Source organism: Calonectris borealis, chromosome 2 (assembly GCF_964195595.1).
Source record: "Calonectris borealis chromosome 2, bCalBor7.hap1.2, whole genome shotgun sequence".
Classification (NCBI taxonomy): domain Eukaryota; kingdom Metazoa; phylum Chordata; class Aves; order Procellariiformes; family Procellariidae; genus Calonectris; species Calonectris borealis.
In genome coordinates, this window is record NC_134313.1 from 48,507,522 (window position 1) to 48,532,461 (window position 24,940).

General features: G+C 38.6%; 1 protein-coding gene across 1 annotated transcript in view; it reads right to left on the reverse strand.

The window, feature by feature from the left end:
* Nucleotides 1-8,906: 8,906 nt before the first annotated feature.
* The window catches only part of ASXL3 (ASXL transcriptional regulator 3), a 135,077-nt gene continuing 119,043 nt past the window's right edge, over nucleotides 8,907-24,940 (reverse strand). The window contains exons 9-12 of the mRNA XM_075141911.1: nucleotides 23,514-23,610; nucleotides 22,936-23,041; nucleotides 15,877-17,830; nucleotides 8,907-13,173 (exon numbers count right to left, since the gene is read on the reverse strand). Of these exons, the coding sequence (XP_074998012.1) occupies nucleotides 9,502-13,173; nucleotides 15,877-17,830; nucleotides 22,936-23,041; nucleotides 23,514-23,610 (5,829 nt within the window). The 3' untranslated portion in view covers nucleotides 8,907-9,501. The remainder of the gene's footprint in view (nucleotides 13,174-15,876; nucleotides 17,831-22,935; nucleotides 23,042-23,513; nucleotides 23,611-24,940) is intronic.

The following is a 24,940-nucleotide window of genomic DNA, read 5'->3' on the forward strand; positions in this document are numbered from 1 at the left end:
GCTGCCTGCCGGGTTAAACCACAACACCACAGACAAACCAAACACTGTTCTGGGACACAGAGGCAGAATTTTTGCCTCTAAGGCATGCAAACCAGTCCTACCTCTCTGCTCGGCCTCAGCTGAGATAACGTAGTCACTCTCTGGGAACTGAATGGCAAAAAGGATTTGAACTAACTGGAGGGAGTCCACAGAAGATCAATGAAAACAATAAAAGGTTGGAAAACATGACCTATAAAGAAAGGCTGAATATTAGGATTGTTTCACTTAAACAATGGAAACCCAAGAGAGAAAAATTAACAGCCTAACTATCTAATAGACTGCTGGAAAGAGAAAAGGAAAAAGTTATTTTCAATGTCTGTGACGCGTAGATAAGACTGAATGGGCTTAAACAGCAGCAAGGAAGATTTGGGTTAAACATGAGGATAAGCTCTCTTATTCTAAGAACAGTGAAGTGCTGTCTCCGTGACTGGAGGCCCTGCAGAGTGGGTGAGGCACGCCGCCATCCGCAGCAGTCTGAGCTTGCTGTGGGACAGCAGGGACAAGTTGGCCTTCAGATTTCTGGCAATCCTATTTTTCAGATTCTATAGGAATAAAATCAACCTTCATTTTGCAGCAACAGAAATACCCTAATATTTAATCCTGATTTAAACATACTTCATGGCCCACTTTCCTAATGCCTTACTCTCCTTCGGTAGTCCTTAAGTATAATCTTTTTTTTAATCATATCACAATTAGACGTCAGAGAGAAGAACCCCTTGTGACTGACACCTCACATGTATTTCTTTCTATTCCTCCCAAACATCATTTCATTTTCTGTCTAAGTCTCTATAAATCCTTTCTTATTAAATATTCAAGTACTATTGGCACTGATGCACATATCATTCCTCTTTACTGTCACCTACATACTCCATAAAGATCTTGATATTATTTCTCTGAAAATTTTGAAGATGCAGAATGGAGAAGGTCTGTTCCCCAAGTCCAGTAAAGTCCCTTGAATCGCATGGCTATTTTCACTGCCCTTTCATTTGATGTTAAAGGAACTGAAAAGACAAAGGCAGATTTTCCCCACCCAGATGAATTCTGTTCTAGGTAGCATGACATACTTACAGAAATAGGTGGCACTGAATGTATTTCTAGATTACTTTTTGAACAGTCCTACATGTGAAGAACATAAATGAGACTTGCCTGGCAATGCAAGCAAAGACTTTCAGAATCAGGAAACTAAAGGCTCTGAAATTCCTATTTTAGGAAACCTAAACAAAGACCCTTAATCTGAAAAATGCTGAGCATTCAGTAACTTTTAAATTTCCTAACTAGAAATACTGTAAAATACCCTCAAACAGCTATTTTTAAGAACCTAGCCATCAACTTCTGTAATTTTATACTATCAACTAGCTGTGGATCCATTTTTCCTTAAATATTTAAATTTCTCTCCCACCTCAGAGCTACAAAAGATGTTCTTAATATTTGCAATTCTATACAGATACTGAAATTTTAAAACAATTGGCAGGATCACTTGTTCCAAAAACATAACTAAACTTCTTTTTCACTAGTCTTATGCTGACCCTCTCCTTATCCATGCTTCTTTTCAGTGACAGACTATCTGTGTTGGCTGTGTTTTCCTAACACTCTGAGATCATTTTTTTGGACTTGTTGAACTGTAAATGCTCACTTCTGGATGGAACCCAGGACTATGGTCTATTCTGGCTGCTATGGGTCAGCTCCTGCTCACACATCAAAAAACCTGAGGCTTGGACTTTTCCACTCAATAACCTAAAGGAAGTCAAGGAACATATGTTAGGATTATTGTATTTTCACAGCTAATTTTATTCTTCCCCCCCAAGACTCCATACCATGCTGCACAATGCATAAGTAAATGAGTGAAGGATGAGGCACAGTGTACCTCACGCAGATTTGCTCGTTTAAAAGCCAGAAATGCACACATCAGTAGTAAAGATTCTGCGCAATGGATGTTGGGCTGAGAGTTCACAACCAGGGGGCAGGAAAAAGTGATTTGCAGGATGGATCTAAGCAGTTGGGAAAGAATCAAAGAAGCAAATAAGGCTCTTTACAGCAAGGCTCAATATTAAGAAAAAAAAAAAGTATATCTCCTCCTTTATATTAATATCAATAGCAATTTATTTACTCAACATAACAATATTTGCTATAATAAAAGTCAATTACACGGTATATTCAGCTTATTTTCAGATGTGCTTTTTCTATCTGGGATCTTAAACTGCCCTCTGCCCTGGGGGTAGATCCATGAGGATCTCAGAAACATTGGAAGAAAGCTCTCAGCTGTTTGTTGGAAAGACATGGAGATAAGACTCTGAAGGCTGAACTAAGCTCTACGAGACCAGGACAAAGGATACACATCAGAAGGGCTTCAGAAAAGTGACCTGTACACAGAAATTCACATTTATCGAGGGTGTCAACAGCTTCCAAAAAGTACAATCCAGGTATTTTTCCCCAATGGATATGTGAAACAACTGTTGTCTTCGTCACTGCTGGTGAGTCAATAGGCACCTCCCACGCTGGGAGCATGATCTTTCAGTACTTAAAAGTAAACGGTTGTCATTTAACTGAGATATAACAAACTCCTCTCATCAGTGTCTGTTACGTATTTGTAGAGTACCAGTGCCCAGGAGTCTGAATCTTCTCAACAAACGCTGCTTTATATCTCTGTCTAGCTCAGTTTCCATAAAAAACAGCCGTACTAATCACGTACTCTGTCTCCGCAAGCAGGTACCGGCAGGTATCAGTGCCTATGACTCCATCTACCTTCCTTATCACGGAAAGCTGTCTCCAAGGTGGTGGTGGTGCACAAAGGTATTGCTATCAGGTGGTCCTTCAGCTGCAAGCCATGTCATCACACCGAGCAGTGATAAATACCTTCATATTTATTTGTGAAGTGCCTCAATACAAAGAGCTGTGTCGCTGTCTCTCTCCATCCACGAGTGGCAAAGGAAACAGCAGGGAAAAAAAAAAGCCTCGGCTGTGGCCTGGGGAAGAATTTTTTCCAGCATATCAGTACTTCACTTCCATAGACTGCGCAACTCAGAGAGTGCCAAGTGCAGGAAAGGATGATGTGAGCTTCAGGGCATCATTTCTATTGAAAGCCAAGTTCCAGGCCTTGGGGGGGCGGCGGGGAGGAGGGCTTGTTTTCACTACAACTAAAGCTCCACGCTGAAGAAAGACAAACCCAGAAACCCTGTGTATTCGTGGTTGGGTTTCCCTGTGCTAAGAGGGGAGCAGCGTGCTTTCTCCTGATGCCATCTGCTGGCTGAACTCGCCTCTCAGCCTGGGCTGACCTAAGGCGAGCACACGGGCTTAAAAGAAATCACAAGGCTTAACTTAGTAATACTTAGAAGGTCCTTAGCAAAAGCCACAGAAAAGCCAAATATTTATTCCAAAGATGGAATAAAAATGTGCAGAAATATTTTACAGGTTTGAAAAAGAAAAAAGAAGGAAAAGGACAAAAGTGAATATTTAGCTAGTACAGATTTAAGAAACTGATTTGCATTCCATTGCTTAGATGAGAACTTGTGAAAAATGAGCTTGAAAAAGCTATTGCTGTCAGAAGCAGAGATGGTCCATGATGTTGTACAGCCCATGCAAAGACAAATATCTAAGCAGAACTTAACAAGTTAAATAATCTGCATGACCGTACTAGCTGAGGGAGTTTGTCAGGTGGGTACTGGATATGAAAAAAAGATCATTGGATTATAAACTACATAGGGTGGCACTGTCTGCTTTCTGGATTTGAACAGATTTTGGCAGAAGGGGCTGCCATTCGCTGCTAACGAGACTCCCAGATGGTACCACAACTGAAATAATAATGATAGGGAACTGGACAAAAGGTGGCGTTTAAGAAGCGCTGTCCTGATATTTCTGAGCAGGCCTGTGAAAAAACTATTTGTTGCCCACCCTCTAACACTTTCACCCTAACCACCAGGACTCAAAGCTCTCGTTGCAGGGTAAAATGCTGAAAACTTTTTTAAAATTTATTTTTAATATAAAGGCTACTGAATTTACATTTCAGGAAGGCCTTCCAGACTTCAAAGGCTAGGAACATAACTGGTTTGAGGAACATAACTTGGACTGGTAGCCTTTCACGTACGATGGACATTTAATTTCTTCTGCTGTGGGGATGGGAAATGTCGGAGGTGCATGCCTGGGTGCAGAGTTGTTAAGCACATTCTGGACAGGTTTGCAGATGGAGGCAAAGTACTAAAATACACCCGGCACACACTACCCAGAGCAATATAATCACTTTCATCCACAAACTATTCTACTTACAACAACTTAATATACAACACCTTGTTTTATTTTACTAGTATAAGATGATTAATACTCGAGTATCAGAAGTCATTCAGACTATGCCTTACATCATTGTCATCTAAAAACCCTTTACAAAGGACCGATTTTTCTCCCACATTTCTATTTCACCCACCTGTACATACAAAGGATGTGCACAAGCAGGATCTCCTGCCTAAGGCACTGAACATAAAATAAATAAACAAATGACAAATATTATTTTATCTCTTTATTTTTTTTTCAGAATATTTTAATATTGAAGCCCAAGTTGTTATTTTCAAGGGATAGGGAAGGGGAAAAGGAAAGGGAGAAGAGAGAAGTTATGAAGACAAATTATTTTATTTAATTTATGGTTTTGTGAATGGTCATTTCTGTGGGCAACAAAACGTTGTTTTCTTAAAAAAAATAAAACAAACAGCACCATTAAAGAAAGCATGATCCCTGAATTCTAAACAAAACACTGTCTTGAAACAAAAAATTGCTAAAATGCTTGTTTCACCCAGTCACGTCTGGTGGGGTAACAAAGCGAAGCATAACAGCATTGAACTGTAGCAATCCCGCTGAAACCAGCTACACCCCCTTCTGAAGATTCAGAGAACCACTTTCCGAGCTTGTCCTGTGGGAATAATATTTTCTTTGGTAGAGGACCGAAGGAGGGTATTTACTTCACTGAATGCGGATAGAAAAAATATCTATGCATGTTAGGGATCTCCCCAATAAATCTGTATTTCTCATGCATGTTAGGTATGAGTGGATTTCACATTGCTGTTATACTGCAAGAGTAATACTGCCCCATAAAGGCATAGAATGGCTAATGTCGAACAGATGTAAACATTCAGAATACTGACAAAAAAAATACATACACACAAAAAACCCTGTACTGAAAATGTGAATTGAGTTAAGTTTCCGTAAAGCAGAAAAAAATATTTTACAGCAGTACAAGAGAGTTATGGCAACAAAGTAAAGCACTTTTCTTGTAACATTCATGAACAGTACAAATACAACAAAGTTATTCTACGGACTAAATTATTCTTTAACTATCAAATATAGTACAAAGCGAAATATTATGTGCTATAAAAGAAGCAGCTCCTTAAATTAGACTAAAAAATGCCTTTTTTTTTTTTGTTGGTTTTACAGTGACAAAGCATGATGACCGAAGACAACAGGATTTCATAGATTCGGAAACATTTAGCTACACAGGTCCATGATAAATCCACTGAATATTTTGTTGCTTCCCCCCCCAGTGTTCTGCAGAGCCACAGAAGACGAACCGCTGCGCTGCTGCCAGGAGACTGCAGAAGTCATTCAGTGTTCAGAGCAGGGCCGATCACGTGTGTCAGCTAAAATGATCCCTTCTGGTGACACTTCTCAGCTCATCTTGAGTGTTTATCCCGGTACTTCACCACACCTTGGAGAAACTGCTAAACCAGAGGCTACAATAACGATTCTGAAATTGTGCGTGTGTTTATAAGGGGAAGGGGGTGCAGCATAAGGTAATTTTACTTCAGAAATTGCATTATAAAGCACCATATGCACCAGCTTAAAAACTGTGCAAGGAATTGCAGGGCCCTGAAAAACCATCTGCACGTTCTGTAGCTTACCCTGACAACATGCACCACCCTCAAGAAGAAAGTCTATAGTACAGAGAATATACCTTTTGCTTTATGGCTCAACCTTTATTTTTGTCTTTTAAATGCTATTATTTCATGTACTAGACCTTAGCAGATAAATAAAATGCAAACAGGGAGCATCCAGTTCACCATTTCTTAATTATTTTTTTAGACATTATTTCAAAGGGAGTTTCTGCTTGGAAGATTAGTTCAGAACAGAAACACACAAACACACACACTGCAAATGCCCTAACGTTATCTGCATATCTCACAGGTATGCAACTAAAACAATAAAGAGGGAGGAAAGAAAAAAAGAGTGTTTCTCCCTCTCACCCAAAAGTGCTGCTCTGGGGGTAGGAGTGGGGGAACAATTTTGGAGATTTTAAAAAAGAAAAGGTAATTTATACATGCTGGACATTGGGACACATACGTACGTACACGCAAACACAGAGCAGTGTGTTCTTAAGCAATTCTTTCATCACTTTTCAGTGCATAAACTATTAACACCCCACGGTGCAAACTGCATGGTCATTAGAAAACACAATGACATTGGGCCTGAAACCTGGATAATTAAACAAAAAGAGAAGTCATTCAAAATTAACCTCTAAATGTGATTGTGTTCTTACTGAAGACCAAGGGTCACTCTCCCCCAAGCATTCCTGTGATACCAGAATCCAAGTAAGGTTTTCAGTCACAACTAGAATTCAGTCCGGCTCCTACATCACCGCAGTTGCTTTTGAGTATTTTAATACCCTAAAACTATAATCTGTGACAACACTTTACGACTGTTGCTAACTAATTGGTCAAATTTATTCCTGGTGCAACTCCAATGACTCAAGAATGAAAGGAGTGGAACTGCACTATGGAAGAGTTTGGTCGGTTGTGTAATATAACATAGCACCATCCAGTCTAATGCCATTTTAAATAACATTTTATCGTGACCTCACACATGCAAGTTGCAATCCTGATATAAAAATGACAATACGACATGAATGAGTTACCTACCACATTAATCACACTCTTATCCTTTGAACAAAGTAAAACTATTTTGTGGTCGGAATTTATTTCTGTATTATGTCAGTCAATACAAGAAGTATTTCAAGATGCAAGTACAAACAAATATTGACTTATGTGCTGTGGACAGGAAAACCTGAGCTAGAAATAAGGATTCCCAGCAGGCTTATATAAACATAGGTTATTAGAAGTCTAAGACTGGTTGCTCTCTTTATTTTAAATAGAAGTATCCTACCTCTACCAAGTATAAATACAATGCAATACAATTCCGATACAAAGGCTCCTCAAATATGAATTTGATATGCATTAACTGACTACACTCATGCTTACTCACGAGTATTTTCCAAGTCACTGTTTTGCCAGCAGCTGGTGTAGCACTGGATGCTAATTTTGATGCGGTTACTTTTAGGTTTTTGCTTGGCTGGCTTATTTTCCTACCAGAAGACCTGAAAGTGCTGAGAAGCCGTTTCTTAACTCACATGTCATATTAAGGAGCACTTTTGTATAGAAAAAATATATTATTGTATCAGCAACAAATTTGTTAATGTAATTATAAATGGCCTTTGTACCACACAGTGTCAAAAATAATATCGATATGTTGCTAATTACAATAAAAGAGAACATCAAGGTGCACCATAGAGCTTCCTATGACAGGAATGTATGTTGTAGATATTCCAGCTCACTTTTAAGACAATAAATGGCATTTATCATGTTTGTGAAAATGGTCCCACAAGAAAATAAATGTGGTTCCTCCATTCAGTAGAACCTCACTAATATGCACCCATGTCAGGGAGACCGGTTACAGCTTATGAATAAGTATGCAAACAAAGATCATATAAAAAAAGTATAATGTAAAAAATAGTATACTTTTTATTTCCTAGATATAGTTCCACCACTCACATTAATACTTCAGAATGCAACAGTAAATGCATGATGAAATCCAAGCAGTATTACATCTCACACATTCTTACTACATTGCTCTCTGAAAACTGTGGAAGGAAAATCAGTTTTCTTGAGCAGACTGTAAGGTCTTTGGATTAGTGAGGTTCTACCGTAATGGTAAAAATAACATTTCTCTCTGATGCTGACATTTGGGCAGACCCAACACATATTGGCAGATGGATGACTTGCACTCCACATTTTGTGTTCTTGAAGTGGGAGTAAAAAAGCCCAAGGTATGCTCATCTCCCCAGCAACTGTATGTGCTTTATCCCTTTATAATATTTTCCTTTTAGGTGAATAGGGCCCCAAAATTATCGTTTTTCTTCTCTGCTGTTATAGCGGCTAGCGCATCTGGAATGCAGCTATAGTCCTAAATGTAAATACAGTACTGGATAAATACTGAAGGTTACTCTAAAGATGCAGTATCCCTTTTAAAAATGCCTTTTTGCTTTCAGATTTCTAAAAGGTAGAGTAAGGGGTCTGAATTCCTTTGAGAAAAAAAATGTCAGTGTTGTAAGTAATTCTAAAAATTACTTTAAATGGCAAAACTCTGAGATGTTGTTTAAATAGGGTAACTCACGTAAGAGGAAAAACAACTGATAATCTAATATTCAACCAATATGCAATTAGAATCTTTCCTTATTCATTCGTCGTAAGAACACATCATTTTTAGGCCAAGGAAAGGCTAAAACATCCAGAACCTATTACATAAGTCCGACCCTATGTATATATATATTTGGGACTGACAAACCAAGTGGACAGATTAGAGAGACAGGATATTTGAGTGGGAAACAGGAAGAGAAAACAGGTTTCTAATCCCCAGTACAGAAGTTACTTTCTCCAGACTCTACTGAAGCCAATGTGATTCCAGTGTTGGTCCCACTAACCCATCGCATATACAAATCTTTCTCAAGGAATCAACAATAAGACATGATGAGTCAGATTTGAGTTCCATAGTCCCTGGCAGGCATGTAAGGAAACTCTTCTAACAAACTAAATTCCTCTTTTGTGGTGTTTTTTTTTGTTTGCTAGGTGAAGTGACTATATTTTAGCCCTAGATAGTGAAAGGCAATTGAAGAAAACAATCCTATCAGCAGAAAAACTGCAAACCGACTTAGAAGCTACGATGGCCGATACCCCGCACCTTGCCATACCCCACTCAAAACAGTTGCTATTCAGTGTGTTATTCATTCTGCATAGTTACTCCACTTCTTGCAGAGTTATTCTTCCACTGATCTTTAACCTGCAGCTTGTATCAACTATCAAAAAGTGGAGAAAAAACGTGCTGCACTTTGTGCAAATAAATAGAAGCTACGAATGACATGCATTAATGCTTTTTTTTTTTAGCACAGCAAGAGAGCTCATAGAAGCTTCAGCAACAAAGCTGTCTTTTTTCTTTTAAACTACTTCTACAGGTTTCCTCTTCTTCCCAGAAAATGGCACTCAGGCAGGAACAACTAAATTCTGAAAGCACCACGTGGAAGAAAAAAAAAACAATTAAAAAAAACCCTCAATCAACTAATTGCAAACCATCAGTGGCCTAAACTGTTCCAATTTCTCCGTTCCTTTGTCCTGCTCTCCCACGCTGATAAGGGATACTGCATCTTTGATTCAGTTCCTACCGTACAACCAGACAAGCTACACACAGTTTGGAAGGCCCTATGCAGTCATCATGACAGAAGGCTCCGCAGCCTTTGCACACGATCATGGCTTTCAGCCTGCAAGAGCATTTCAGTTCCAGTTCATCGGCATTGCTACTGTCAGCAAATTTCTGAACCGGGATCTGCGCGTTCTGGTTAGACAGGCCTGTGGCAGTGTTTGAGCCACTTCCTAAAATCCCCATCGATTTCTCAATTGCAGATGCTGCCCTTTTGAAGCTTGTGCTACCGAAGTGTATTGTTGGGTAATTTCCACAGAGCTGCTGCTGCTGCTGCTGTGGGTGCTGCGTCTGTATTTTCTGGGCAGCAAGTTGGGTAAAAGGCTTCTGTGGCTCAGAAAGTAAATAGGAAGAGAAATCTGCATTTTTTAATGCAAACACTTTTAACTGTTCTTTCACTTCGTTCTGATCATAGGAAGCTTGTTTCATGCCCAGTTCGCAGCTGCTGCTTAAACCTTCCTCAAAAGAAATAGGTTCAGATTTTATATTGCTACAGATGCTTGCTGGCTGAGGCCAACTAAGTCTTTTAGTGGTTTCCATAGTAACTGTCGGTTGTTTTTGATCAGAGGGGACTTCTGCATTTGGGTGAGGAGGGGGAGGAGGTGGCAGGGGCGGAGGGGGAGGAGGGGGATGCACTAACGTTTTACTCTGCAGAGTTTGAGAGGCACTGGCAACGTCATCACCTTCCTTAATTTGAATATTAGGGGAAAACACACTTCCTAGCCTCAGCTGGTGAGCTGCTGTAGAAATATTCACATCTCCCAAGCCCTTCTGTTCCAGGTGTCTGCTAAAAGCAAACGCGTTGCAGCCAGGTGGGCCTTTTGAAGTAGTTTGCAACAAAGCTGCCGTAGGAATGGGGCCTCTTGCAGCCATGGACATTTGGTAAAAATGCTGTCTATGTGAGGTACTAGCTTCTGCATGAAAGCTGCCATTTTTATCAATGTGAAATAAGCTCTGCTGGAAACTGCATGAAGGCAACGGCCTCTTCTGCTGCTTGATCTCTGGGCTGTGAGCGATTCGGCTCTGAATGGCATGTTTGTTCAGCCACTCCTGCTTAAACGGCTGACCATGCCCTAGCTGATTCATGCTGGAACTAATTACACAAGGAGCCACTTTAACATCTGCGTCCACTGACACCTTCCCAGGCTCACATTTAATTTGAGCATGTTCCCCTACAGTCCTGGCCATCCTCTTTTTTGGATGGTTTTCACGCTTTCTGATTTGTAGCGGGGCTATGCTGCCTGCTGTAAATCCTTTACCATCTGGATTAGGAGAGTTGGAAGGATGTTCAACAATATTTCTCTCGGACACTGCTGTTTTACATACTGAGGTAGTTTGCAAAGGCAAGGGAAGCCTGTTAATTTCTAGTTTGGCTCCTGATCTGGGCTGCGGCAGCACTTTCTCTAAAGGCAGATTGCCTTGCAGTAACTGTGTCACTAAAGGATTGTTGGCCTCCACTGACGACAAGCGACAGCTAGAGCCCCCGGCACTGGTAACTCTCTTTAGGGTTTCTGTTGTCAGGGAAAGGGAGTCTTCCATGGAGTCCGCAATGGATGTCTTGGAGGTCTGCGGCGGCTGCGCACTCGTGGCTATTTCTGCAGTCTGGGCAGGCATTTCAGGTCCTGTAAAATCGTCAGTGTCCATCCTGAAGCACTTGTCAGACTCATTAGTTTCTGATTTAACAGGAACAGCAATGCTCGTCAAAAGACTCCTGGATTGCAGTTCTGACATTTGCGTGTAATTGGAAGGTTCGGTTTTGACATTTTTTAAGCAGTTTTGCTCTGCGTATTCCTTATGCTTACCGGAGTTAGGATGGCTGACCACTGGCTGGTCTGTACTCATTGCCTCTTCATCATGCCAACAAATTCTATGGTTAGTGTTATACTGATTGGCACCGGCAGCATCTCCTTCATTTTTAAATGCTGAAGGACCTCTTAATTGCTCAGCAAAACCTTGGCTGGGAGTAACCACCTCAATTAATTTATCTTGAGGAGCAAGAGGCACTTCTCGAAGACTTGAACAACCTGCCTGCAAGTTCTTGCTGTCCTGCTTTGCTGTAATGGTAATAAAGCCAGAACTGTGCTCAAGGCTTTCATTAGAGACCACTTCAGGCCTGCTTATGACAGACACCTGAGGACAGGCTATACTTTGTAAGGCAGCTTCTGTCCTTACAGGTCTGCTCTGCAGGTCAATGCTGTTCTCTGCATTTTCAATAGAAGAAGAAAGTGACAGACTGGAATTCAGATTTGTAGTGTGGTCAACAATGACTTTGCAAGGTATAGACCTATTCATGGCAGTTTGTGTAAAGCTCACTGGCTGAGATTTACCAGAGAGATCCATTCGGTTTCGTGCTCCAGAGCTTTTTTCTAAGAGATCAGCATTTAATTTAGTAGCATTATCATAAGAGCTTATTGTCACCATGTTACCAGTAAACATTGAAATGGGCGGCCTTGCAACAGAATCTGCCACTGCAAGGGCCTCACTGCAACTTAAAGCCGACCTAACGGTAGTGTGAATGGAGACAGTGCCTTGCTCGTTACACCCAGTTATGGCTATCTTATCAGAAGAAAATCTGTTGGTAGTCCCCACTGGGGGAATCAGTACAGAACTACCAGAGAGATGATTTGGCAAATTATTTGCAATAGATGAAGCTGGCACAGTGGCATAATGACTGGAGACTGCGTTATTCTCATTGCTACTTGGTATCGGCAACCTTTTGTCATCGATGGCATTTGATAAGACTGTATTGTCTATGGAGACCGGTACATTACTGTTATCAATACATTTTGGTCCAACGGTTATGCATGGAGTATCAGCCCCTTGGATGGTTTTCAGCATATTTATATTACAAGCTGAAACTGCTGTGTTTGCACTGTCAACAGACATTAAAACAGAGGATTTATCAACAGAACTTGCGAAAGAAAGTTCTTTAATTGCTCCAGACATAGCAGTGCTGCAAACAGACACAGAGACTGAACTTTTATTATAAAGCACTGGCACACTGTTACTTTCAGTAGAGGTAGATGAAATAATTTTCTCACACAATTGTGGCATAGGTATATTTTCATCAGAACTGTGCACAGATATCTCAGAAGCAGTTTCTGGTAATGTAGCTGTGTTAAGTGACTGCTGCAATAAAGTGGTAGTCTCACGGTGATGAGCAGACTTGTTGCTAGGGGACCTGCAGTTAGGATTAACTATAATGACACCGGTAGAACCTTCAATCTTTATGTCAGTAGAAGTTGGTATCTCCAGAGATGAGGTACTTTCCTTTGAGCTGAACTGCGACTTTGATTCTTTATTAGTCTGGAGTAAATGAGCTCTGGCTTGATGCTTTGCAAATAGCTTGGCCTTTGTTTGCTCCTTGATGTGTGCCAGTGTTCTTGTCTTCCCACCTTCGCATGGGGTCCCCATTGCTCCAGAGACTATGCTCGCAGCTGCTGCCACGGCTGCTGCAGCTGCAGCTTCTCTTTGGGCTCTTGCTTGCTGAGCTCTTGCTTTGATATCTGCAAGAGTTCTAGCCCCAGTGTTTCTCCCACTGCTGACCGATGTACTTGGGGAAACTCGAGGTTCTGGTTTAGAAACAGGTTGGCTCTTGATGATAAAAGGTGGTCCAATTTTTGAAAGCTGAATCTAAAGAAAGAAGAAAACCAGTAATTTTAATGAGATCATCGCCTCGCTAAAATCACCATCTGTCTCTTAAAGGGTCAGAGAAAGGTAATGAAGGGCATTACTGTTCAGTGCAGCTGGACATAAAAATGCTAAAAATTAATGATATTTACACTTCGATATTTTATCATCCTCCAGCATGAATAACTCACACCTGTATTAGCCTACTCACGTTGATCCTTCTGACAGGAAAAAAGATCAAACTGGATGACAACATGATGCTTACCTGATACAATTTGTCAGACCTGTTTTATATGCAGTGTATCTAACTGAGAAGATCAACAAACCTAGTGCAGTGATACTGGAAAAGAGCTTATGACTAAGCACTTGCTGCAAATGTGTGAAAAAATAACGATCATGTAGTGCTTTTGCTCCTTGGTCTCCAATGACTAAGACATTAGGAACAGACTGTCTTTCACTTATATACCAGGCAACAAATCTTGCCTTTAGATAGGATGTAGCAGTGTCTCCACTGAGCCTGTTTTTCATGTTACACCACAGAGCACTTCAGAGTAGTGGTATAAAAGAATTGAATCACCAAAGGATAGCCTTTCCCTTCCACACTCGCAATTTTAAGAGACTCGCTTTAGTACATCCCTGGGATACCTCCTACACAACTGCATTTCAAAAATGAAATCCTCAAACCTACAAATATTAAAAATGCAAATATTAAAGTTTTAAATACCTAAAACTTTAAGCAAAATAATAACCTGTAAAATCACTGGGATTATTAGTATGTTTCCAGTTAGGCACATCTGTTTTCAGGATTAGAGATTAAGAGTCCTGGAACCACTTTATAACTCATACACTCTCTCAGAATACCCAAAGGTTGGCAAAGAAACATTTCAATTTCTTAAAAGGGACATATGTTTATCAGCTGTCCACAGTAATAGGACTTAGAGGTTAATGCTGTGACTTCTCTTCTGAGAAGAACTGAGAAGAAAACTAGGTAGTATTTGTAGAAAAAGTAGTCATAAGGTATGACGGGAAGTGAGAGCCATATAGCAGAATGATTTAGGAGAACTGGGGTTCTTTTTCCTGTTTTAATTACAAAGGATAGAGGTTTGTTGGTGAGATGACCCAAGAGCCAAATATTTGTTACACAAAAAACATACTAGAATTGATTCTCCAAAGTTATTTTTCCAAATGCTTCCCAACATTTCTGTATTCTCATTCACTCGCTGGAGGCTTCAGGGAGATTCAATTCTTAAGACTGTGCAAGACTGACAGCATCTGATTTTCCGTAAAAGATCAGTGGATATCAATATTAAGATGGTATTGTAATATAAAACCATTTATATAACCATACAACTCTATGCTGGTCTGGAGGGCTGGAATACTTCACTTATGCTAGCAGTTAAATTTTTGGCTTATAAATAAACATCATGCCTAATATTGTGAAGCTTTAACATTTACATGAACATATTTTAAAGAATATCACAAACTCACAATTACTTCAAAACATTTTGCTTTCTGTTTCAGTAGCAACTTTTTTCAATTTACAATTTGCACCACCAGAACTGCTAAAGCTCTAAGTGCTTGATTATTTTTATTATTATAGTCATGACGTTTTTTTATTCCCTAGTGATCTATTTTCCTTTGTGCTTAGAGAGTGATTAGAATTTTTTAGGCTAGATAGAGACCTTCCAAATATGAAAGAATATCACTAAACTCAGAATGGGCTAACTTCCAATTGCATCACTGCTCATAAAGATAAATTAGTTGAAATATGCTGCTGCACTAGTGATTAAAGCAGTTAGCCTATTTGCCCTCCTGGCCATATTAACAATGTTCAGTGATTGCAGCAGTTAAAAATAAATGCAGAAAAGGGCATTTCTTAATAATCAGGAACTAGTATTGCAAAGTCAATGGCTTAAGTTCAGCAAATTGGATCTAAAACTTGGCTGATCTCATCATGTACAAAATTAAAACAGTCAAAACGCTGAGCCTATATATAACTAAATCTATAGATCCCTCTATTAGAGAAAAAAAAAGCTTTCAACTGGAATTTACTTTCTTACATAGCAGAATGATAAACATAAAAGCGTTTGCTTAGTTGGTGTATCTTTTTTACCTTTTGCTTTGCCATTAACAAAAATATCTATACATATATCAATTAGACACTTCCCCCTGATAGCCAGGTCTCTGTTTCCAATTAATTCTACAGGGAAATCTTATACTCCAGCCTACCCCAAGCCCTAGGCTTGCAAAGAGATCTCCAACTATTCTGACTCTAGGTTCTCTTGCTGGATTAAGGCACTGGTCGTTTTTCTTAGTATTGGTTATGGTAACATTTATTATTCATGCTTGCTGGAGAAGTCATCCACAGGAGAACAAGCAGATAATACAGTTGGGCAATTAGAAAAACAAGTAGCACTGTGTAAATGATGGGGAACCTCTTGAATTAGATTAAGCCATAGATCCTGGAAGACCTTCCCTCACACAAAAGCAATTTTGTAGCAAAGACCCTGCCTGAACAACCTTAGGTATATTCATATCAGAAGTAATTTGGCATGGTAGGAATGCAATAGTAAAGCAAAACCATCGGTACTAACACCCCTCACACCTCCACAAAAAATACACCACGCACTGTGTCTGCATGCAGTCTGTAGGAAGGAGATAATAAACCTTCAGTTTCCAAGTCAGCCTGTTTATTCATGACTTTACCTTAAGGGGTGGAACTCGGGGTTCTTCTCTGGGTGGCTGATCTTTATCAGATGGACTCGTTGATGAAGCGCTACGGTTAGGCTGATCATCATCTATTCTAGCTCTCTTCTCTTTGCAGATTCCAAAACTGTGCTGTTCTGCTGTTTTCCTCTTTGGGATCTCTGGGTCTCTACTTTCATTCCTCACTTCAGGTGATTTTGTGGGTTCTAATGACTTGGAAGAATGTGAACTTTCTAGACGGCTTTGGGTGCTGCCTGTTAGCTTGTGTGATTTACTTCTGCACACTTCAGAGAATGTAGCTTTCTCTAGAGATGAGGTATATAGTTTATCATGTGGCTTTGATGGAAGCAATTCCATATTTTTGCCTGCTGATCCTTCTGATAAGACAGCTACCTCTGATGGCAAGAGTGTACCTTTCTTGTCACCTCTTTGCTGAACACTGTGATTTTTAATTTTGATCACCTCTGGAGGAGAGTGTTCTGGGATGGATGCAATGTAGGATTTCTCAATTTCAGAATGTGACTTACATGGCTGATGACTGAGGTTTTTGCTTTGGGGCTCTTCCAATACTGAAGTATCAGATGTAATTGTTAGTGGACCAACTTTCATATTTTCAGGGGCACTCTGAAGTTGCTTTGGCTGAACAACAAGAGTCTCTTCTTGAACCACCTTAGGAATGGCAGAGCTTTCTTCTTTCAAAGTGGGAAGGGAGTCTTCCAACAAACACGGTGATTTCCTTTGTTGCAGAATAAGTCTTTCATTGCTTGGGGAATTAGAAATTGGAGATGTCTCTGATGGAAGAGGCAAACTATTTGCCACAGATGTTTCAGAAGTTAGAAGAACAGAAGATACTGAAGATGTTTCTGATGTTAAAGGCAAATCAGACATTGGAGATGTTTCTGATGTTAGAGGTAAATTAGAAGCTGGTGATGCCTCTGATGTTAAAGGTAAATTTGACATCAGAGATGCTTCTGAGGTTACAGGTGAGGTGGACATTGGAGAGATTTCCGACATTAAAGGTGTGTGCAAGTTTTCATCACTGGCCTTTTGCTGAATATCACCTTCAATGTTTTCAGTACTGGACACTTCAGATGAGCAAGCTGTTTCAAGAGATACTGGTGTACAGGGTTCCTCTGAAGCCGACTGAGTGTCTCCTCCAGGAGAGGCAATACAAACACACGGTCCTTCTGGACTTCCAGAGGAAAAGGAAGTTTCAGAAATACAAGCATTCTCAGACAACTGTTCCTCAGGGTCACTCTGAAGCTCCATGTCCACCGCAATGCCTCCACCAGTGAACAGGGAGCCTTCCAGAGCAGCATTTTGCATTTCTGCTGCAATTAGCTCTTTTGCAGACTCAGAATCCTTCTCTGCTGTATCACTGACAGAGTTTGTGGATGAAGCTGATTGTGCTGGTGATACACAATCCTCCAGCTGATCTATCACAACTGACATCTCCTCCTGAGGGCATTCTGACTTCAACTCCACTTTAATTTCAATGTGAGATACAGTATCAGTTACATCATTCATCATGACACAGGACTCAGTGCTGTCTGCAAGCTGCACTGCCTCTGTTTCTTCATTTGTGCCAGCTGGACTTACTGACTCCTCAGAAAACTCATGTTCTGTTTTATGGTTCTCCTCTTGGCATTCACAAATACTTGTCTCAACCTCTTCAGCAATCTCCTCCTGAATGATTGATTCTTCAGGTATCAGTATATCCTCTGAGTCTGCCGTTAGATCCTTGACAGGAACCTGTTCCATACTACAAAGAGATGGACAATAATCTCTCTCTGGTAAAGGTGGAATTTTAGCGCCTTTCTCTTCTTGGTCCTCAAAGGTTGCTTGCTTAGAAGGACCAGGTATGCCAGAAGATCCACACAAAGAATTGCTTTCTTCTTCATCATTGTTCTGCACTGCAGTGAGTTTCATTGATTCCCCTCTTGACATTCCCAATCTAAATAAAAACACACAAATTAAAAGGTCTTTTCATGACAGACATGATAAAGGAACAGGATCGTCTTTCTCGCCCACATCTTTTATTTACAAAAAGGACATATTTTCCAGTTTAAAACAGTAGTTTGGTTAAGTGGTGGCTGACTAATTTATATATGGTTTTATATATTTTGGAAACCTAATTACCCAGATTTTCCTAGCAGTGTTAAAAAACTTAAATGTTTTTAAAATAAGTAATCTATTATTAATTATTTAACTATTTGGCACTTCAATGAAACAAAAACGCAAGCTACACAGATTCACCACTACTCATACTCTGTTTAAATTGCTGTGTTTGCTTTGTTTTTTTTTTTAATACCAGCCCAACACTGCAATACTAATACAGCATGCATTGCAGAGGAGATGCACAACTAGATCTTCTTCCACCAGCAACAGTTCTAAAGGAAATCCTTTTTTTCCTGCTACACCTGCATTCAGGGTCAACACACTCAGCAATATGGCTTAAACACTGCACTTTCAAGAAAAAGCTGCACCTAAAACTAATAAGGCAAATCACGCCTTTCAGTTTTGTAATTTGACAGTAATTTCAAATTTTTGATGAAAATCAAAATAACTCCACTTCAGCCTCATTTTACAGCTCAAGAGACAATTATAAAGATTTCAGTTGACAGCTTGTGTGTTTTTGCTCCATTCTTTCAACAAACTAAATACTTCATTTAAGATAAAAACTATTTCTAAATAAACAGATCTATGTATATACTATTCATTCGATTTCACTATAATTCAAAAGTTGTTTAACATTCTTAAGAAGCTAAAAAGACACACGCTTATAATCTATGCATTCATTCTCAGGGATGAAGTGCAAAGGAACCATTCCTACATACACTTCTCTTCTGAAGATTTTCTTACCTTTGGTCCTGAAAATACTAGTTTAAAAGAAGTTCTATTACTTCAACAGAATTTAAAAAACCCACAACAAACCAAACCAAACCAAAAGCCAAGGGCTGAAAAAATGGTTATTTAAAAAAATGTATGCGCTCTAACATCCTCATTTCCTTCTAAGGACAGTGGGAGTACAGGTGTTAAGCATCTTTAGTAAGATTTTCTAGGCAGACTTTGTGCCTCAGTAATTCCATAATAGTAGAAAATACACAAAGCTTGGTTGGAGGCCTGAAAAGAAATTTCATGGTCTTAAGGATCTTCTAATCTAATCAATAGAAGTTTGATCTCTGTTCTCATTTTAGTCAGAAAACAAAGACTAATATGGAAATAAGTGAGCATAAAAGATTCTCAGAAGTTATGGAAGCAAAATAACTTGTTAATGTGCAGCCAGAGGATACAGAGATCACAAAGGCCCATGTATATGGAAGTACAGAATAAACATGTAAAAAACCAAAATCTGTGGTTGTGCATTTTAAAAATATTGAACAGATGCATTACAGTGATAGCTGTAAATGCAAAAAAAAAAAACCCCAAACCCCAAACAGCCTGGAATTGGTACCCCAAAAAGCACTCTCAGGGTAATTATTAATATTGCCTACTACTAGTCACTTAATATGCACAAAGTCTCCCTATGCCATCAATATGCTGAGGAAGGATCTTCTACAGAGCAATTCAGAACAGCAAATTTACATCTCCCACATTGAATGCATTTCAGAAGATGTGTCTTTCTTCTATATAGACTATAGGTTCCCTATATAGTTTAAGTTCAGGTTATAAGTTTAGGTGAGTAAAGTTTAGTTTGTCTAGGTTTAGGTGAGTAACTTCCTTCCTCTAAAATTCCTTATGTAAATGAGCAAAAGTTATCTCAGGAAAATGAGGAGGGGAAAGAAATCCACTGCATTACTGAAAACTGAATCAGTGGTCTATTTTCTTTAGCTGGCTTACATCACAAAAAGATACTGCCTGATAGTTATCTTTATGGAATGAAAATCAGCAAAGGAATGAAGGACAGTTAAATACACCATTAAAGGTGAATGCAACTGTCACACGGACACTACACAAATACACACATTCTAGTAACATACTGAAGAGGAAGAAGTGTAAGAAAAATAAGATAATGCAGGATTAAGGCCAGCAGAACATGTAGTGAATCTTAATTGGTTTTTTGCAGTATTGGAAATACTATCTTGAAGAAAATACTGCAGTGAAGAAAAAGGCTTTCAAAAGGAGAAGGCTCAAGACCAGCATGTTTAAGGCAATCTCAGACTGCAAGATAAACAGCTGATCTATCTTTTTCCTTAGGAAAAAAGACACCCAAAGTTTGCAAAACAGCACAAAAATATGAGAACAGCAGTGAACAGCCATCAGTGAAAGTGCTAAGGACAGAATTCAACAAATAAAGTAAGGGCAGTCAGTCATCAAATAAAAAAAACCCAAACAGCTACTCAAGGATATATGGATGATGATATTCTACTGCTGTGATAAGCAGTACCAGGGAAAATACAAAAAAAAATTAATGAAGGATTAAATCAGCAATAAAATTTAGAGGAGGTCTACCCAAAATTAAAGCTCTGATTTAGTGAGCTGGCAGTACTATCCCGACACGTAACTGTCTCAATATATTGAGACAATAGAGTATAACCCTTGCAATCCTGGGGCAACAAGCCAGAAGAATGTGGATTTCTGGCAACATGCATCAGCTGATCCTAGATAAATGACTGCAAAATGAAGTTTTTGTTTTTTAAAGAAAGTCAAAGAGAGAAAGAATGAACAACCATGAGGAAGTGGAAAGAGAACATAAATGGATGGAAGTAAACTACAACTGAGAGTCCTATGATAAACAGCCTGGGTACAGGTAAGAGCAAACACAAGAAACATAATGTGTAGAGCCAACATGGAAGAAGCACTCTAAAGCCTCCCCATGAACTGGGGAGTGTGCAAAAACGTTTACAAAGATTCTGCATCTGTTAATGGTTCTTCTGTAAGTATAAGGTGAAACTTGAATTTACTTGTGGAATGTTAAAAGATCAAATTAGCTGAAGTTAGAGCAAAAATACCACATTAATTGTAAGTTAGTGAGCAAGTTAGACTGCAAGAGAGATCCATTCTGCAGACATTGCATGTGAGAAATAGCTCAGGAAGCTTTCAAAATCTGCCACTTCAGTCGAGTCAACATAGCTGAAAAGAGACAAAGCCCAATCATACTCAAAGCAAGTTTAAAAACCAAAGTGAAAAAAGGTGAGAGAACTTACACAAGGTGGAAACTACAGCAAAAGCTACCATTCAGTCAGTAAATAATGAGAGAAAGTACTTAAACCTGGCCAAGCAGCAAAGAAGTAGAATCTGCCTACATAACAGCCAGGAAGAAGAATGCAAGTGAAACAACGCAAGCTGGGGAAAGGGCTGGGGAATGTGCAATATGACATTTTGCATAACAATGTTGATGTCAGGAACCTATCAACCCAAATGACATGTATCACTGCAGACTGAGTAATTATCTGCCAACCGTTATAGTGTCCAGCATTCAGCTAGCATGGCAGGACTGCTGGCTCTGTAAAATTATGAGTTATCATTCTCTGTGCATGTGACAGTCATTTGTGACTGATGAATAGGCTTCAGCTAGAGTGAGGTGCTCATGCTTTGCTGGTACTAAACTTCTATTTCTTGTGGAAGACCCTATGCCAATACCTTCCATAGCCCTCTCCTTCATGAAAGGTTGGTAACTGACTCTTCTCCTGACATGCATAATGAAAAGCTATTATGTTCCTTATCCAAAAACCTAATTAATATTTTTTGATACTAAAGGGATCAACACCTGGACTACATTAAGGTCTCAAAGCTGTTAAGTAAGAAATTAAGCACCTGACAATAAGGAAGTCTGCCATATTAAGACCCTAGAATTTCCATTATATGTAAAGATGAAAAGTGGTGTAGAAATAGTATTCACACTGGGAGAAAGCACCTAGCAAGGATGTGCAAAATAAAATATTTAAATGGATCTGTCCATTTGCTGCCTTGTTTTCAGTACATTTCCCAGTGGTCCAAGGCAGTGCATTGTGAGAAGTAGCACTGTTACTACAGAAACACTTTAGTTAATGCCTTAATCTTTAAATTAATCACTTATATGAAAGGGTCTCTGTGCCCTGGATTTCCTAAGTAAAAAACATCTAACAACAAAACTAGATATCTCATGTGATGATGGTTCCCATGGCACATTTCTGACTGCTAAGTATTATGCATAAATTCCATTAAAACGTACCTAAAAATAAAAAAAAAAAATCAGTAACTCTTAAAGAATTAGTTTATATTTTATAATAATTAATACTTTTAATACTTAATATTTTTAAAAACAGAGATGTAATTCTAAGGATTGATGGATTAACTTTTTAAAGCAATTTTTAAGAGAAAGATTCTTGAATTTTAAAAAGATGTGAATCTCCTTAAATTTTGATTTTTAAAAAAAATACATGTAAGAACTGAATCTTCAGATGATGCAGAATGCCATCTCTGTATCATCATCAATGAAATTGTGCTGACGCGCCCCAGTTGTGCACCTGGAGTGATACTATCTAAGTCATTTTAGTCAGTTAAGGATATTTATTTATTCTTTGCATCTCACTTCTAAAATTAGACTAGTCATTGTCACTTTCATTTGTCTTTAGCCAATATTTCTTCTATGTCATATATTCTACTCCAGCAAAGGGCCATCTCAGTCAAACAATAAAAAACACTATTTGATTTTAGAAACTTTGCAACTAGCTTAGAAAAAATAAAATAAATAAAAACATACGACAGAAGTATCTCTATTGGTCTTCCAGTCTGTAGAAGCGGTACTTATATTTTGCAGGAGGGGACAATTGCCCTAATGCTATCTTTTAAAAGATAATTAGAAAATACTCACATGCTTGGGTCTTGTGTCTTAAGCGCTCCTTGGAATGAATTTTTATGGATGAATTATGAACTTTTAAAATTGCAATTGTAATGCAAGTGCAGACACACCACTGTAATTCTACCCACAACTTCTTATACTGGGGAATGACTGCCTTTGATAACGGCTTTATTAAGTTTTACAGCATAAGACCGTGCTATGTGAAGCAGAGAATTGTATTTTCATTTCCTCCTAAAAGAAAATAAAAAAACGCTTTTCTTTGCTTCAATACTTACTTTTCACCATAAAACCTTTCAAAGAATTTTTCTTTCCAAGGTTCTGTTTTCTTTTCTTTTTCAATCTCTTGTCTGATGCGCAACTGCATTTCTGGTGTAAATTCTCCTAAAAAACAAATGCTAACATATTGAATAAAAGTTGTCAAGGATTAGCTTAATATGGGTAATTATAAATTACAGATACAAAGATGACATACAGTGATTTCTGTTACAGTCACCCAACAATTCCAAATGAAAATAATGAAAAACAGAAGTGAGTGTGACATAGAAAGATTTAATTTGCCATATAACAACAGTATTTCAAAAGTATATTGGCGGGATTTCGTTGCATGCATTTATGTTTCCAAGGCTGGCAGTGATGAAAATGCTTGGGTTTTTTTTAAACTGTCAAAATAAGCTGCCACAGCAAGCTGTAAAGATGTACACTAAATTCAAAATGGAATCAGCAATTTTTCTTTTGCTGAATTACTGGTGTATTACACTTTCTATTCTAAAAGTATTTCTCAAATGTAGAAACAGAGACATTCTTCATAAAAACAATTAACCTTTGGTAAATCTGAGAACAAGTAGAGAGTTACCTTCTGCCAATCGCTGTTTCCACCCTTGTGCTGCATATGCGAAGAATTCATTATTTAGAGCGGAACTACTGAGGCGCAAAACTCCATCACTTCCCATCTAGAAAATAAGCCGATGGTAGCAGAAGATAATGTCAGAAATAGCGTCAGCTAAGATTACATAAAAACAGAGTTCCAATTAAGGGAAATGGGGAGGGATAGGGAATGGTAATAACAAAGAAAATTAGCTACTACTACTAAAACAGCATTTTCATTATAGTCGTTACTGTAAATGCAAGTGGGCTAATCCAGCATCAGCGTGCTCTCTTCAGTCATCAGTATTACTGATGACAGCTCAGTTTACAACTGATTGATGTGTTTTAATCACAGCCCTCTATCTTGAGCCTATGTCTAGAGCTACTGTACACAATCAAAAATCAAGATCATTATTGTACTTGTGCATCTGCCTGGAATACAGTACAAAACAAATTAATTAAATGTAATGAAGACCGTAACTTTGCTGTTTCTAAATAAACCTAACACTCATTTTAGCTAATGTGCTCTACTGGCAGAAGAGTGGATGACAGGTAACCTTAACAAAATAACTGGGGTAAACTCAGCACTAAGACTAAAAGCAGCTATACATGTAATTTTATAGCCATCAACAGTGAAAACTGTGTAAGAACATTATAATTATTTTTACTTTCTACATCTGTCAAACATTCAATGATAAAACACCATTAAAGTCTTAATCACAATATTTTCTACAATAACTTTTAAAAGCAATCCAACTATTGAGCTTCCTTTTCCCATAAAACTTAATGCTTATTTTCAGGTTGTGAGGATATGTCTGACTATTGAAGGAATTCTAATAGCCGAAAGAAGTAATTATATAAAACAAATTAGCAGTGGGTATCACCTCTAGCATAATAAATAGACAATAAAAACAAACTAGCAAATGAGAGAAAGAGAGGGAACAGCAGAAGAGGTAACATTGCTAGAACAAACACTCTCACTATCTTACATCCTTTAAGGTAACTAAGAGATAAATGTTTGACAACACCATTTGTGATCTAGCAGTAAAAAACAGCGCATTTTTCAACATATTAACACGTTTTAACTACGTAATATCCCCTAATTCTCAGTGCTTGTTTCAAACTGGAGCTAGAAAGAAGCAGATGTGTCAGAAACATTAAATGATATTTAGCTGTATCTCCCTCGCTGAGCTCTATATTTCACTGATAATACTGGGCCTCCTTTCAGAACAGTCTTTGCTAATTTACTCGTTGCCTAGCTGACATCCTGTCCCACAATAATCTCATAGGAGTATAAACCAGGAAGATGTGAAGTAGTAAAAAGAGAAATAGAATGATAAGCATGGACTCTGAAACACAGGCAATGCTAAAGGCATTTGATTACAGCAAGAAAACAATATGTGCATAGTACCAGGG